The sequence below is a fragment of the Abramis brama genome (genome assembly GCF_963993115.1).
Source record: "Abramis brama genome assembly, chromosome: 17".
Classification (NCBI taxonomy): Eukaryota; Metazoa; Chordata; class Actinopteri; order Cypriniformes; family Leuciscidae; genus Abramis; species Abramis brama.
In genome coordinates, this window is record NC_139979.1 from 10,615,811 (window position 1) to 10,634,224 (window position 18,414).

At 36.1% G+C, this 18,414-nt stretch overlaps 1 protein-coding gene across 1 annotated transcript; it reads left to right on the forward strand.

The window, feature by feature from the left end:
- Positions 1–2,379: 2,379 nt before the first annotated feature.
- On the forward strand, positions 2,380–13,412 carry pnp4b (purine nucleoside phosphorylase 4b). Its single transcript, XM_084088056.1, has 6 exons — positions 2,380–2,712; positions 3,555–3,727; positions 6,510–6,613; positions 10,715–10,890; positions 10,982–11,172; positions 12,660–13,412. Exons 1-6 carry the CDS (start codon positions 2,690–2,692, stop codon positions 12,905–12,907), a joined length of 915 nt encoding a protein of 304 aa, XP_083944182.1. The 5' UTR covers positions 2,380–2,689; the 3' UTR covers positions 12,908–13,412.
- The last annotated feature ends 5,002 nt before the right edge of the window (positions 13,413–18,414 follow it).

The window sequence follows — 18,414 nt, forward strand, 5'->3', positions numbered from 1 at the left end:
GCTTTGCATTAGATTGTTATTTTATAGTTTTATTCTGTAAAGACAAAGACTTGTTAATGTTTAATGTTCATTTAACTTTGAACAAACTGTTGCCAGTAAATAACATCAATTTAAATCTACAGTAAGTTACTGGCAAATAGCTGCATAACTACAGCAATTTTTTTACAGTGTAACCAGCTATGTTGTGATGAGTGAACAATGTATATATAAATATAAATATCCATGCCAAGTCATCCATTAAACACACACATGCAATACGTAACATGCACTGCCAGTTCTTAAAATGTTCATTTACCTTGACCACACCCTCCCGCTCCCCTCTTCTGATGGGTCGGTGGAAGATTGTTTGCTAACTGAAGGGACCCCACAGCTCTGCCAGCACCTGTATGTTGGTGAGACAGCTGGCAGATTGTATGTCTGGACAAACAGTCACGGTCAGTCTCACCCGTCCTCCCTGCAGGGCTCATCAAATGAAATCTGATCAAAACACAACACCAGTCCAATAGCAGTCCAGATGGAGATTGTCAGATTTTGATTGTATTGACTTGACAAATATATTTGTTTGTCTGTCTGACAAAGTCTTGTTAGATACATACAGAAAAAAGAAGCCATTACTCCAGTCCAATGTCACATGATCCTTCGGAATTCTAAAATGCTGATTTGGTGCACAAGAATTCGCTGATTTCGTTGCTGCTGCAGAGCAAGTATGGACTTGCTACTGCTAATAGATGCACAGGCATGCTGCTGTTAGCATGTAAGATATGCTGCTGCTGCTGCGTAAATAGAGTAGATGCATAAATCCCATAGCAGATGTAGGCAGGTGGAGCTGGGGGAGGTGGAGGGTTTCAGAGGAACTCTGATAGCACACTGCAGGACTAGCTTACAGCAAACAATGAACCATGACTGTTTACATTTTGAGCAAGCAATCACATTGACTGCAGGATCAGCAGAGGCCAATCAGCTTGTGCCATGCGATGATGATGTGATTGCTTGCAGATTGTATGTAAAGGACCTATAAGCTAAATACTAATAAACAGAGTAACGTTAACATTATTATACGGAATAATACTTAACTTATCAATGTCCTGATTCGATAAGGCATTAATTCTTCCTACTGAATTGAAAACTTTTACAAAATTAAATAGTTAGTTGGATAGTTCACCCAAAAACCTCAAAAAAAAAACAAAAAAAAACACCCAACATTCTTTACAATATCTTATTTTGTGTTCAACAGAACAAAGAATCTCATACAGGTTTGGAACAACTTGAAGGTGATTAAATGATGACAAAATTTTCATTATGGGTGAACTATCCATTTAAACTTGTGAAATGGCAAAAAATAAAGAGTTTTTATGTGAGCTGTTGATAGTGAGTTGACCTATGCTAACAGAGCTAGGTTAATAGTTAGCCTATGTGTGTACAGATAGTCATGATCTGTGTTTCCCTATGTTCCTTTTCAGCTGGAAATATGCACTTGACAAATCTTTGAACCATCTGAACTCAGTAAAAGTAGAATGAATGAGTAATCCATTCACTTTTCTGTCACTGTTGGTCAGTCTGCCTTGCGTGGGTATCATGTAGGCCTATCTGTTATATAATTTAACATCTGGTTATGTTACTCATTGACACGAACTACCTTGGACCCCTGGCACAAAATAAAGAGTCCTGATACTAAGCTTGTTTCATTAAAAAAATTACGTAAATGCGTAAATAATGAAAGTCACAATTTTATGCAATTTAGTGAACAATAAGTTACATATTTTGCCTATTTGTGGTTTCTCATATAATGTTCAGATTAGGTTATTTTCTGTATTACAGTAAGTTTTCTATCTTTGGATTCCGCTCAATATCTATGAGTAAAAATGATGTTTCAGACACTGCTGTAAATGCATCAGCGTATTTAGATTTAGAGTCGCACCTTTCCAACACTGAGTCTGCCAATCCATTTCCAGGCCACAGTATTAGGGCTTTAGAGAATTATAATGGACCTCGAAGCTCTAAGCTATAATGTATACAGTAATCACACAGCTCAGCAAAGTGCACAAACATGTAAAAATGTTTGCTATTTACCAAAGTCTAAGTCACGCTACCTCGCATAGACTGGTGTGGGTAGACGATGTGTTTTCATAGTGATTATTTTCTCAAGCTGTCACTGTAAAAATGCAGCTTTATACAGAACAAAATATTTGTTTAAGTTTCCTTAAGTCAGAACATTCCCTCTTGAAGAGATAGTTCATAGATAGTTGTTTTGTGTGTGTTTTGAAGAAAAAAGTCAGAGCCAAGATTGGATGGTTGAGTAAATGATGACAGGATTTAATTTTTTAAGTGAACTATCCCTTTAAGACCCATAATCTAAGTGATAGTTCTCAACCCATTTTTAGTTACCAGTTGATCTAACATAAAAGACAGTGCATTATAGCCTCTACACGATAGCTTTCTTGACGGTTGTCTGCATTTTGAGTAAATTGCATTTATTTTAGTGTCTGAAAGTAAAGTTTCTCAGGGGACAGGGTCATACAATTTCTTGGAAAGGATTATTTCCTGCTCTCATCATTAATGCAGCCAATGAGACGAGACCTTATAGTTCTTTGAGGGGTTATTCTGGGCTGTATCTTTCTTATCTGTTCTCATAGAACAAGTGCACACTTTTTCAGGTGCTGTCAGCCTGTGACTACTTGTGACTGAGATCATGCACTCCAAGGAAAACTCATGGTAAATTTTAGTTTTATGTCATTGATATATATACTGTACATACCAAAGAATGAGTAAAGGAACATATTTGCTGAAAACATATTTACATTTTCTGTTTACTTAAAGAGATGATAAGAGTTGTAATTTGGATTCACAGCTGTTATCTTAAAGTAAGATCCTTTATGCATTTAATCAAATCAGTAAGGCCAATAAAAAATATCAGCCCTGCCAAACACAGCTGAGTCACAATATGAAGACTATGCAGAATTATATTCAAATGAGATGCAAATGAAATAGAGCCTTGACAACTGCATGCTGTAAATTTGCGTTTATGACTCATCAAAACTGCTTTTAGAAACTGTAAATGTGTCCACTGTTTGCATTTTCACTGTGATTGCTACTAAGCTTTTTACTTTTTGTGCTTTAACCACATTACGCCAGCTTTATATTCTCAGCTTTTTTGCTACAAGCATATTTTCAACTATCAAGAGGGTCTCTGTGGTTTCATTTATGTTAGTTAATTTCCTGTGTGCTATGCCATTATATTTCCATAACTGACTCCGGAAATCTTGGGATGTAATAAAAAAATTATGAAAAATTAATACAGTGAAGTTTGATTGTTCTTACATTATGGTGGAATTTAATGTCAAAGATATATATGGTGTATTGATATCTGATCATGATATGATGTTGATATTGCATAAAAATGTCTTGATGATCTTCGAAAGATTATCATGTTTCTCATTGTAAGCATTGGCTGATAATCAGATGATTGTTTATTTTCACTTTGCATCTTATCAGACACAATTTGAGCAGTTATCAATGTGACCTGTTCTAATGTATCTTTCTTTCTCCCGACTCAGCTGCTGTTCCTTTGATGACTGCAAACTGACTACAGAATGGCTGCTGAGCAGGACGAGACACAGGCCAAAGATAGCTATCGTGTGCGGCTCTGGACTGGGACTTCTCGCAGACTGTGTCTCAAATAAACAGATCATCCGCTATGAGGACATTCCCAATTTCCCAGTGAGCACAGGTACCGGATTCATGGAAGTGTATCAGAGCTGAATAAATTTCTTTCTTGCTCCTTTCTTTCAAAAGAAACAACCCTCATAGTGCTACACAATACATTTTAGTTGGCATATGCAATAATAAAGCAAAGGATGAAGTCGGTGGATGTTCTTATGTTAATTTACATAGTGTGGTCATTTCAGTCAGCATGTTGAGTCTATAAAATGGCACTAGACAGATACAGGAGTTGTTGGAGGGAATCTGAAAGCACAGAGGTTTTCATTCTGTCCCTCATTGTATTGTATGGTTAACAAATTATGCCCAGCTCCTGGTAATATGAGCTACAAAATGAATAACTACTGCCTATGAATAAAATATTATGACTGGAGCAAAAATAGCCCCTAATATCTGCCACAGGGAGTTATGATATCTTTGACAGGTTTAAATATTAATATGGTGAGGTGAATAATCTTGGGAAGTGTTCAGATGCATCAAATGATATTTGCACTACCTGTAGCGTGTGTGTGTGTATGACGGATGGCTGAAGAATAAGAGCCCTTGTAAATAAGGGAAAGTATAATAAGGGTCTTAGAATCCATTTGTGTTGTCATTCTTTGTCTAATCCACTTCATAATTTAAATTCGCTGGTTTATGGAGACTAACAGAGAAATGACTGACAGTTTGAATAATGAGAATGAACTATGGATGCTCTGTGCTTATTTTTTAAATAATAAATTCTTCACATTGCCCATTGCATCATTCATATAAATCAGCAAGTGTCAAATCAAAATCAAATCAGTCAAAATATGGACAAAATAGACAATATACTCACACATAACTGCTACATGTAGTAAAAATGTGATTTGATGCATTTTAAGAAGTATTTATAGTATACAATTATAATATTAATATGATTATACTTAATTATCATTCATATTGCATTCAAGTGCATATTATTTTGTATTTTTTTATTATATTAATCTATATATGTATTAGACAGATTAAAATAAAGAAAAATACAAAATAATACATATTTTGAAAGTTAAATTCAAAATATGTACTTCTTGAATATGTCACTTATTTTTCATTACAACTAATTCGATAATTAGTCATTTTTAAGCATTACTAAATTTATCTCAGAACTGTTCTCATTACACCCACTGTTTTGGCAATTTGTGACAATCTGATTTTAAAAAAACTCGGGCGGCATGCACTGAAACGTTAATTTGCTCATTCATTTTTACAATGTTGCAGGAAATACATTTCACGGTGAGTGTAATAAGCCCCCTCTCTGAATGAGTTTTTTTCCTCAGAGCCATTCATCAATGCTCGTGCAAGAAAAGAGGAATCGGCCCCTGTAAAAACAGAGCTATTATTCCAGCAGAACCTCATTACGCTGCAGGTTTTAGGGCCAAACACATCTCATCGACCAAAATTCAAGGTTATATTTACATAAGCTTACATTCAATTGGCTCAGTCGGCCTGTTCACATGTCAAAGTAAGTTCCTGAAGCCACAAACAAACTGCAGCCTCCTACTGGCTCATAACGTTAGAAAACAATGTTTGCTCCACCTGTTCGTACACTAATGATACACAATCAGTCTCACTAATGCCATTCTTGATGACGTCAGCAGTCATCCCTAAGCAGCAGGTATTAGCTTTTTTAAGACTGTTGAATGAGCAAAGTGAACATGCAAATGCAAATCAATCAACTTCTAAATACAGCCAAGCCAGCAGGATCTCTTAGATTTGGGGAAAGTCATTAGTCAGTTAACGCCATATAATAGAAAAGGATTAGATGACATCTGTTATCAATGGCAGCATCTGACCTTTTATTTGCACATTACAGAGAGGTTTTGCATTAGATGAAAAACCCCTTAGGTAGACGTAATATATTAGGGAGAGAGCAAAGAGTAAATTCTTTACAGCAGGAGGTTCTTTACTGGGGAGAGACAGCTTTAGAGCCCAATACACTGCATTTTTATTATTAAGAAGCTTCATACATCACACTGTGGTAGAGTCATATTTATTTATTTTTCACAGACTAAGGACCAATTTTACTATGCCAAACTTGGCATTAAACAAAAACTACTTGCATGATTTACTAAAGACTTGCAGTGAAAAATTAGAGATGGAAATGTGTGGACAGTTGTTTTTGCACCTGACCTTATTTCATATGCGTTTGTTGGAGTTTCCCTTTCAGTTTCAAAGTTTATGGGAGGAGAGTATTTAAATAAATCATGCCACGTGAGGTTTGCGGTAGTCTATTTGAGCCATTATTTAACACCCAAAAAAGCAGTTCTTAACCCATTTTGCGCTTGCCATGGCTGCGTTAATTCACCCTGATTAGTAAATCTGGCCCTAAATGGTTTTGTAGAGTTTGTCGTTCTTAGTTATGTGAAATGCTGCAATTACAATGTGTCTCCCTTTATCCTTTACCTCCAAAAACGTTGCTCTCGTGATATTATCTCCTCAAGTTGGTATATTTGGATATGATCACATTCTTAAATGATGCAAAACAGTGTGTTGAACCGCAATTTGTTATATATAGATGGCACTTAGAGGCTTTTGCATCTGAACTCTTCATACATATATATATATATATATATATATAAAATTACAATTTACAATGATTTTAAATCATGATGATGATTATTTATTTATATATATATATATATATATATATATATATATATATATATATATATATATATTTCAAATAAAATATTAATATGGTATATACATTATATTATACAAAAAAAGAGTAAGCATGTTTTTCACTGATATGTTTGTCTCTTTATGCATAGTTCCTGGTCATGAAGGGTGCCTGGTGTTTGGTCACATTAAAGGCGAGTCCTGTGTCTTCATGCAAGGAAGGTTCCATCTGTACGAGGGTTACTCATTATGCAAGGTGAGCTCAAATACACAGTTTGATGCCTCTATTGCAGGTGCTACCACAGCCATCTTGTTGTTTATCTTGCCCTTAACTGATTTAACTTCATCTTGCCTTTCGATACGGTTCTTAGCTGTATCCATTTATAATACTTACAAGCACAGTGGTTTCTTTACTTGAAGTAAAAGCTATATCACAAATCCCGTTTTTGTTAACTCTGTGGCATCAATGTCGTGTAAAGTAATGTGATGTGCGTTTCAAGAAGTGGCCTTGGTTCCTTTTAGCATCACCTCAAGGACAAGTAAACTCATTGTAAACAGCTCCTATTTGTTAAAAAAGAGAGGAGCTGTTGCCTCCAGTATGGGTCATTAACTTTATCTGTCCCAACCAGGAGATGCATGAATACCGAGGCTGAATGCTGCGAAAGCAGGTGTGGAGGAGAAACAAACTGCTCACTGCTCTTGTCACTCTCGTATCAAAGCAGTTCATTGATAATATTCAGCTTGCTCTTGTAGTCCTTTGTGAACAGGAAAACAGTTTTGTTCCTTTTAAAAAGGATCTGAATGCATTAGCATGTTGATATTAATCATGAATACATTTTCACATCGGTTAAAAGTCCTTGTTAATTTATAAGTTTTCAAATGTTAATTTACCCCGGAGTTCAACCAAGCAGCATGATTTGTGTGAGCTCTTGGCTTTCTCTCCATCAAAGTCTGCAGGGGAATAAATGATCTGTTGCACATGGGGCCAGAGAGCCACTTTTTACTAATTTACCAAGGAATCTGCAACCTCTTGCCCTGGAGTGGGACTGTCACTGTAATTGCAGCCCTGACAGCATGACACAATGCATTACAATCAGTTGTCATGGCCACCATGCCCTCTACAGCCAGCCAAAAGCTTTTTAGTCTTAATATGAGGCTGGGGCATTAAATCCATCATCCCCCTGTATTATCAAACTCAAGCTTTTCACAGCACTATTATGTATTTAATGTCTTAATGGCTGTGGCGCATAAACACACACTGCAGCCCAATTTGCATATCTGTCCTAAATAGGATGCAGGAAAACAATTCGCATGTCAGATCAAATCAGGCAGGTGTTAAAAAATAGTGAGGCAAATGTCCCTGTTATAGTATTTTATGATGACATTTTCACCCATGACATTACCAGCGCAACATCCTAACATTTGGGCGAAGCGTTGGGTACATATTTTTTTCATTTACTGTTTCTATTAAAAAAAATGACAAGGATTGAGCGGAAGAACCTGCCATGGCATTGGGAATCTAATTATGTATTGTAAGGCAGGGCTGCCAACTTTTCAGATTAGCCTGGAGTGAGAATTACGGATGGGGTGGTGAGGGGTGATTCGATTCATAAGCTTGCGATTCGATTCTGATCTTGATTCAATATTGATTCATTTGGCTAAATATGAGTAAGAGTAGGGTTTATACATTTTTCTCAAGGAATCAAATCTCTCTCAACTAATGCTGTGGCATTATTATTAAAGGTTAAAAATTAACAACTCATTCTTATACAATTAATATAATGCATTTTTTATAATAGCCTAATATTTTTTAACGATATAAGAGTAAAATAAAACAAATTTAATATAGTGCCTATATTTAGCAAAATGCTCCTCTTTAGAGTTAATTTTTCTAGCTATGTAAAATGGTCATTGATTGGCTTTAAGTGACATATTGTTCACATTAAACTGTTTTATTCACGTTTTTCTGCCGTTGAAACACTCATTGAATGACTACATGAGACTAATACATTTTACTTAGCTGTACTGTATCTTTCAGCATACCTTCTGATGTTCATTCATGTTTATTTGGTGCTATAACTAGTAATAAAGAGGCAATAAAAACACAGACACAGCGATCTGTCATGCCACATTTGTTTGAATTTTGTAATAAAATTGACAGAATTTGAAAGCTGAGACTTTGTTTCATATCAAAAGTAACCTGCTCTGTCGGTGCGTTGTCAGTGTCCTCTTTGCTTAGCAATGTTTAGTCTTTATTTTTTTTCATTAATTTAGAAGCTCAACCAATCTGGTTATTAAATCTTTTGTCAAACTGTGACAGCTGGTTTTGTACCTTCAGTCCACTGTTCATTTTGCTTTAGCTGACTCATATCTGTGAGTCACTGTGCAAATCGGTGCCAACTCACTGTATCCTAAAATTGGACCCAACTCATTTCCATTACAGTTTATGATGCAAACTTGCTTTCATGTTTGCCCTTGGTAACACAAACAGTTATTATGGCTTCTTTAAGTGATCTCATTGTTGTGGAGAGATGTGCTTTGGTGGGTAATTGGACAGTCAAGATTAGTTAGCCCTTCACTGACCTCTGTTTCTCTGCAGCAAGTAAAGCAGCTTTATGGTGTTCAGATGCATTTAGAGGGCTTGTCTCAACTGTACGCATCTCTAGACTGTACTGGGGTTTTTTCATTCCACTACCCTACTTCTGCGTTCTGTTGTTCAGAAACAAAAAGAGAGTTGATAGGTCATTATTGTGTGGCCTCGTAATATAAGTGTCATTGAGCAGTTTAAGCCATCTGATGTTTCCTAATATTAATGCTTTATGTCAGTTCACTCAACAGTAAACTGAACCGGCTTCATTTCTCTCACACCACAGACTCTCGCACTCTTGTTACAAAAGCAATTGACACCATCTTGCATCTCAGTAACTGATATAGTGGCAATGACCTCAGAGGATTTCTGTATTATATTACTGTAATATTGTTGCAGCAGTGTTCGTCTTGTTACTTGGCTGAATTGTTTTGTAAAAACAAAACAAAATAAAATAATATAATAAAATAATTTCAATTCACATCAATATTTCATGCACGTATTTATTTACATGCAGACTTATTATGCATAACAGAAACCAGACGTATAGACATTTTTTAATATTCAAATGACCTAATTTGCATACTACTTCAGTGAATCCGGTGCTAAAAGGACACAGACAGCGTGTGCAAATAGCCTATGACGCAATCATCGAGTGCAATCCATTCTCAGTGAATTCCCTGAAATTGAAATAAATGCCAATTCATGATACAGTGCCAAGACATACAAGATTCTCTTATAGACATATTCTAATTACTCTGTAATAGTGCGCATTAATTAAACTGCGGGTGACGGGTAACCTATAATGCAGCACCTAGTTCTCTCAGGAGAGTTAAATACTCAAATATGAAGCGATTTGATCTCTGAGAGTTTACGTTCCACAAAGAAGTCATCTTTGATTTAAAGGGTACCAAACTGAGGCGTATTTTCTGGTCCATCTCGGCGGCCCGTGTGTGTATATCTGTAATTGCTCGCGGAAACCCCACACGTCGACCCTGGTTCGTCAGCTGGAGAGCAGGCTGACAGACTGTGACATCCCTCTTGAGATGTGCTGTACCGAGCCCGCAAGTTCATTATTCATCTCCTGCTCACACTGACACCTCCCTTAATGGCTCCCTGCTCTACACTCCTATATTTATCCCATTTAGAATTACTAAAGCTTATTTAATACCTGCCTAAAACTGTGGTTACTAGGCACTGTGGGGTACCATTGCACATACCCACGTGGTCTTCTGAAATGAAAAGAGGCTTTTTTTTGTCCAATAGCCTATAAATTTGATCAAATAAATCTGAACCTCATCACATATCAATATGTAAAAATATAAACAAATATTAATCTTCTATTTGTTTTACTTTATTTCTGTACTGTCAGTTATTTTCTTATCCAAATTTTGAGAAGACTCACCTGCCACATGATATTTTTATTCCTTTAAAAACGTCTGGACCTGGCCATTGTATGGCCAACAACATATACCCCTGGTTTCACAGACAAGGCTTAAGCCAATTTGAGTTGTTTTAACTGAAAGCAACTTGCACTGATATATTTTAAGAATGCAGTCCATTTTTTTTTTGTCTCAAGAAACATGCCAGTAATGTTTTTTTCTAAGGCACGTTTATAAAAGCTACTTAAATGTCCTAATTGAACTAAGAGACCTAATCCTCTGTTAAACCAGGCCTAAGTATCATTCATTTAATCATTTAAAAGTGAAAATAATATGTCAGAGAGATCCAGCTGTATAACAGCTTGTGTTTTCTGGGGAATTTTTCCAGGTCACGTTCCCCGTGCGGATCTTCAAGCTGATGGGTGTGGAGACAATTATCGTAACAAATGCATCTGGAGGTCTTTGTCAGGATTTCAAAGTGGGAGACATTATGGTCATTAAGGACCATATTAACTTGCCGGGGTTTGCTGGACAGCACCCACTGTGTGGACCCAATGATGAACGGTACGCAGATAAGGGAGAGAAAAGTGTGAAAGAGTGAGAGGAATTATTTTACAGAATTGTGATGGTGCATGTTCTTTCTTGTCTTCCTCAGATTTGGGATCCGGTTTCCTTGTATGTCTGACGCTTACAGCAAAGACCTGAGGAAATTAGTTTTGGACATCACTACTGAGCTGGGCTACTCCAATTTTGTGCGTGAGGGGGTCTACTGTATGGTTAGTGGACCCAACTTTGAGACCATCGCAGAGGCACGCATGCTGCACATCTTGGGGAGCGACTCTGTTGGTATGGACTATGGACAGTCACAATACACAAGGGGGAAAACTGGCAAAAACGCTGCCGCAGGGAAAATGCACAACTCAAATTGTCAAAAACATTGGAGCACTTTATATGAAACACTCATCAAAACAACATGACATTTTTATTTCTTTATTTTTTATCTTTTCAACAGTGATTTTAATACTGATTTTCTGTCAGAAATTCTGTGTCAATTCTAAACATCTATTAGGTCATATTTTAAAAATAATTTACAATCCTTTCTTAATGTATGGTTTTTCATACTCATAAATTACATTGTGCTGAGAAGTCAATTATTGCATGAGTACAGTACTTAGTTAATCAATTAAGTGAAATAAAATGGTTAAAAATGAAAATAAATCAAAAAGGGGGAAACAAATTAGATTCCACTCTTATTAAAACATCCATTAGCATATAGTTGCAATAAGTTATTACTTGATACAATAGATAATAATAGAAATAAATGCACTGACCCACTTTCAGTTTAAGTGGAAGTTTCTTGGCCAGAAAAAGCTGCAATGTTTAGCAGGGCTGTTATTGTAAAATTAAAACTAAAGCTAAAACTAATAATAAATAATGTTCTATAATTGTAATAATAATAATAATAATTGATAATCTTAAACTTAAAATAAAAATGTTCCTTTGGCAACTAACTGAAATAAAGAAGTTGAAGTACTAAAATGACAAACTTATATTGAAATAAATGTATATAGAAATATAAAAAGAACTAATAAAAATGCTTATTAGTTCTTGAATATTTTATTAGAACTAAACACTAATGAAAATTAACAAAAAATAACAGAAATCACTAAAACTTACTGAAAACCGATAATATAATAGTGAAAGCTAATTCAAAATTAATAAATACTAGTATATAAAGAGGATAATGTAGTTTATAAATAATACAATTATGCTGCATTGGGTTTCCTCTCTCTGAGGAGTTTGAGTGGTTTAACTTGCTGTTTTCTTTTTTGTGTGTAGAGCCTCTCCTTTAATTGGTGCTTCAGGAAAATTATAGCTCGTTAATAATGATGTGCCATATTAGCAGACCTGCCATATTAACTGATGGAAATTAGGCCCACCCAAAGGGCCAAAGTAGCCCACTTCAATCAATGTGATTATGTTAATCGGTGATATGAATAACTCTCTTGTCCATATGATTGGCATAAACTATACTTACTCCTGGTCCTCTGATGAGTTGAATGATGTCTTAGATAATTGGACTCCGATTACCAAACGGAGGCAGTGTGGGGTATGTGCTAAGTAGGCTCCTCTGGCTAGACCGGTCAACAACTGGTTCCTGTGTGCGTCCTCCCTCTGTATATACATCAGGACCCCAATAGTCCTCATTAAGTGTTACGTGAGAGTGAGACCCGGACCTGTTCTGCTTTATTAATGAATCACCTACTGCGCCACAACAGAAAATGAATTAATAGTCTCTCTCTCTTTCTCTTTTCTTCCTGCTGCCCTCACAGGCATGAGCACAGTTCCTGAGGTGACAGTAGCCAAGCACTGCGGACTGCGGGTCCTTGGGCTATCACTCATCACCAACAAGGTTTCTCTTGACTACAGTCGTGAGGAGAAAGTGAATCATGAGGAGGTGCTGCAGATCAGCAAGATGAGAGCTGAGATGCTCCAGAACATGCTCAAGACCTTCATCGCTCGCTCTCACCAAGTGGAGACCCTCAACAACAACAACTGCATCTACTCTAATACCGTCTAGGGTCAATCAAACCAGTTCAATCATGGGCGCTGTGGAAGTCATGTGATTGGATGCAGTAGATCTAAAGGCTCTATGTTATGTTTAGCCTTTATCTGGTTGTTTTAAAAAAAATAAAATGTGAGACCTCACTGTGCTTTTGGAGAGGATGTATTTGATCTCCAGATTGTGATTGTTGACTTTTCCTGACTTTTCAATATGAAAATAATACAAAAAATTGTAAATAAACCTAGCTCCCTATAGTTGAAATGAAAAGTTTGACATCTCAATGGGAATATGTTTCAAACCATGTTTATAAGCCAAAAACTACATTCTGTTTCACAAGGTACGGTTCTTAATCTACACGTTAAGAAAAGTCCATAAAAACGCTGTCCAATGTACTGAGTTCAGGGGTTAGTTCACCCAAAAATGACAATTCTGTCGTCAATTACTCATCATAGAGTTGTTCCAATTCCAAACCTATAAGTGACCCTTTAATAAAAAGGAATTTTCTGTATTGAATTTTTAACAGGTGTCTTACCCATATTTTGATTTACGCATTGCATGGTGTTGTGTTTTAGAGATTCACAGATTTGTTTCTTACAGTGTAAAAGCACAGCAACAAATAGTTCTTGATATGTTGTACATGTGATAAGATTGACAAACTTACTTGGAACTACAAACTTAATACACCCAGTGGGATTTATGGACCAATATTTCAAATAATTGTTACACGCAGTGTCAAACCACACTGGTTGATCAGTATTTTTTCTGGTAGATGCAGTGACTACATGCAAGTAAAAAAAACATACCTCCTTTGACACACATTTAAATCCATAATACTGTTGATAATTAATAATTTTCTATAGTCCATCAGGATATCTGAGGTTTTCTTGTCAACTTGTAAATGTTCAGAGGAAGGTAAATTTAACTTATGAATAATTCCTGACATCAAAATGACTCCTGTCAGAGTGACAGTTAAATGGCATAATTTCCATCGAGCATTAAGATCAACACTGAAAGTGTTAAACTGAATATAAAAGCTGACTGTAAGCAGGAAGTCATCTAAAAGTTTTCATAAGTGTTTACAACTTAATTATGTATATAGCATTTTCGTATAACCGTTTATTGCATCAGTGAGTTTTCTATTATTGTGAGCCTACGGACAAAGATTAATTTGTTTTTCAAAACAATATGAACCTAACTTTAAAAATAAAAATCATACAAAGTGATTTTGCTGATCTATTTTGACAGACGCCTAATATTAATCAAAAATTAATCAATCGAAATATTAATGACTAAAATGTTCAGATTAGCAGATTGAAATGATAAATTAGTGCATTATCTATTTGGTTAGTCTTTTGAGAGCATATTGACCATGTTAACATGTTAATTTGAATTTCCTATCATATGCATCTCAACATCTGAAGTGTAGATGAGTTGTTTATGTGCAGGTATTTATGTGATAATGTCAGTTACGGTAAAAATACTAGCTTGGGTCAAACTATTTTGAAGAACTCATATAATTTACTTAATTTTTGCTCTTCTAAGATGCAACTTTCAGGGTCAAAAAGTCATTCTTCTAATTAGCCCCATCTTATAATGAGTATTCTTATCAATAAAATGGATTTTTACTTAATCAGGAGTTTTGAATTGTGTTGATGTTGCGGGCACAACCTTCTTTGATTTTCCTTGAATGTCAAGTGCAGAAACCAAAAGTTCAGTGGGCCCAAATTCGCATTCCTGTTTTTTTGGAGTCAGCATGAAATATTGCTCCCCTCTTAACAATCTTTGGGTCTTTGAAAGTTCTGCTAGAAAGACGTATCTAAAACTCTTTTCAGACTGTTAAATCTCTCACTAAACATAAGGCTGAACTTCGACCATTTAAGCTCACAGCCTCACACATACATTAGCAAGGACGAAACTGCTTATTGTGGAATAATCAGAGAAATCCAGACCTGCTACTTCTTCCCAAATGTCATCATGGTTAGAAGCTGTTCCAAAATACCCAGGACAAAATGTCTGTGTGGTTGCTGATACACCTGTCACAGATTTATAGCGCAGTAGGCAATTTGCTGCTATCTGAGGGACAAAAAAGTACTTTATTTATGTTAGACGTCCAGGCTAAGACCGACTGTAATCGGACTTCCTAAAAATAGCAGGCAATTCATTTGGCAGCAGAGCTGAATTAGTTTGTGAGAGAGATACAAATTATTGAAAAATAGTAATGCAAGCATTTTTCACGTCACAATGATTTCAATAAAGACATTTATATTTGGAAAAAACAAAGTCAAATTAGCAAGTAATGAATGTAATTTAAAATAGGCATATGAGTGATCAAGACAAACAAAAACAAAACACAAAATGGTTCCCTTTTCCCACTGATTGCTCAACAGTGATCTGCTTAATGGATAAATTGTTCTCCCATGAATAACATACTCTGAGGCATCTTTTAGTGAGGAGAGTTTCTACACCAATTATAAAAAGTAAAAAACAACTAAACTGTGTTGAAAACTATACAGTAAACTATCATTAACACTAAACAAGACAAAGGCATTAGCTAACCCAATATTAAAAAGTTACCATAGTTTAAATCACTGTAATATTGAGGTAATATAAAAACACAAACCAACACATTCTTATCTGTGAAAGTTTATTGCATTTCTTCAGGAATTTAAATCTGAGAATTGTTTTAACAACCAGAGGCTGCGCAATGCTGTGGCATCTTGGAAACCGTTTTTACCGTTTTCTTATTATCGAAGTGGTGCAGTGTAAAACGGCTTCTTGGACAAGAAAATGTTTTGGGCAGGACTTGATTTTGTCCATTGGGAATTGATTGGATTGTTGGATCATAGTCGTTTGCTATTGCTGTGATCTCATGTGATTGACAGGTTGTCCCACCCTCGCTGGAAAACGGTTAAAAACATACATTTACACACCAACCGCAACTTTCAGACTCTTTCAGATTCTTTCAGATCTTTCTTTTTTAGCTTAACTGTCATGAAAAGAAGTTTCCAACTCTTATTGCAGGTATCATATGGCGTATATCTCAGCATCTGAGGTGTAGATGAGTTGTTTTCATGTGCAGGTGTCACTGTTTACTTGCTAAGGTGTGATGTAAGCTCCTCACAACAATACTCTGCAGGAGTGTTTCATAATGGCCTGGGCTCACACTACAACTGCCAGCCAACCCATCTGTGTGTCTATACAGCAATTAGTGACCAACACCACAAACATGTCACCCTGTCCTGCTTCTCTTTCTCTAGAGGCACAGAGACATTGTGTTAGTCATTGCCTAAAAGTCACAACAGGTTGATCAGGAGTCTGTATTAACTCATTGGTTCTGTGTTGTGAATGTGAACCACTAATGTTCTGAGAGCTAGGGACCTAGGAAACACCAGTTTTGTGATAACATATGGATTCATCATTAGCACCATGTAGTCTAATTTAAGCTTATCTGCCAGGAAAGTTCTGTGTGTGGTGACGATGTCTTTCTGTCTGTCTGTGCCTGCCTACCTGCCAGGCAGGATGCCATTACAGAGGACCAGAGACCCAACCGTCATTTGTCTGGACAGAGCCTCGTTAATTAACATATGGAGAGCAATTATCTCATGGGTTATTGCTCATTTTTACAAATTAATGTTCTGTAAATATGAGAAAACCAACAAGACAACTGAACAAGGGGATAATGCACAGAGGCAAAAGGAAAATCAATTCCGTAAGTTCAGTACTAAGAATAATTCATACACAAAGCACATACACAAAGCTACTGAATTGTGAAGGCCAAGCAGTTGTAAAAGCCATGTGACTGAACTGCAATCACATTGCAAGTTTACCTTTGAACAAAATATGTACTCTAGAAATATCCATCGTAAAGTAGTTCTGTCACACACAAAAAAAGACATAGGGCTACACTAGCTCACTAAACCAAACCCCCAAAGTCTTCCAAACTAAATCAGTGAACTAAAATCTAGACCCGTTTTTCCACCTAAGATCACTTTTCTTTATACACCTTGATTTCTGGAATCCAATTGCAAACTTTATCCTCAAAGGACCCAACTGGCACAGGATACAAGGATTAATTAGTGTGAGAAGAATTATACATTGACTTTCAGAGGACAGACTTTAAAAGGAATTCCGTCATTTTTAAAGCACTGTTAAACATTAGCCAAATTATTAAAGGGGTGGTATAATGCCCTTTTCACAAGATATAAAATAAGTTTCTGATGTCCCCAGAGTGTGTATGTGAAGTTTTAGCTCAAAATACCCCACAGATATTTTATATAGCATGTTAAAATTGTCACTTTTTGAGGGTGAGCAAAAACACACAGTTTTTGTGTCTGTCCCTTTAAATGCAAATGAGCTGCTCTCGTCACAGAGCGAGGGCGGAGCTTCAAGAGCTCGTGTATGTGTTTGTATGTTTGCAGCTCCAATTACCTCACACAGACACACACTGAAAGTTTAAAATACTTTTAGCCTTTTATGTTCAAACCGGAGTCAGACAATGATGGAGAGACTCAAGAAGAAGTGACAACATGTAGAATGCAACAGGACATTTCTGAATGATTAGTTGATGAATTTATATTGCTGATGTCGAGTTTACTATCTTCTAGTCACTGATTAGCGTTCCCGGGGGCGGGGTTCATGTAAATCAAGGGTTGGTGATGTCATTAACCCGGAGGAATGTTGTGTAGTCCCTACCAGCCGTTTGTAGTCCTTAAAAAACGATTTCTTTAAAAGCAAATATCTTCCTTTTCTTTGAACTTTGAGCTTTGTAACTTTGCAGCTGTTGTTTATGCTCAAACAGCAACATTACACACTAACTAAAGTTAGAAAAGTGAAATCATAATCAACCACCCATAAATGTAAAATGTAAATGTCAGGGTGCAAACTGTTGTTATAAAATTGTTATTTGAGTTAAACGTTATCTAAAATAATTATTTTTTTAAATAAACCACAAAAGGATTAGCCTATACTGAAATATATGTGATGTGCAAATAGCTAAATGACAGTAGCTAGACATGCTTTTTCTTAGTATTGCCCGAAACTGACTACAACAGAAATTGCGCAACACCTAGTTGGCTACCTAGGCTACTTAAATGGTTATGGTGGTATTCTGGTAAGTAGGCCTAGAATACTTAAATGGTTATGGTGGATTCAATGGTGCGTTCAAGTCATCTCCTAAAGATCGTATACAAGTTGAATGCACATGGACCCCGAGTGGGAAGCTCGGGATTTTCTTTTAAGTCCCGATTTTTACAAGTTGGGGGTGTGTCAGTGAGAAACATGGCGGAATACCAAAATACTTAAAGGTATTTAGCAGTGACATGTCAGGCTTTTCTATTTACAGTGCATTAAGCTAATTGCATGCACAGGATATGATGGCATAATAATATAACAATAGCCTATACGATAAAGTTTGCAGTGGCTTCATAAATTAATTAAAAACATAAAAAAGCAAAGCACACCTGATGCACATTTCTTTGTTGTTCATTTTCTAGAACTAGAGTTTAAGAACCTTGCTGTATTTT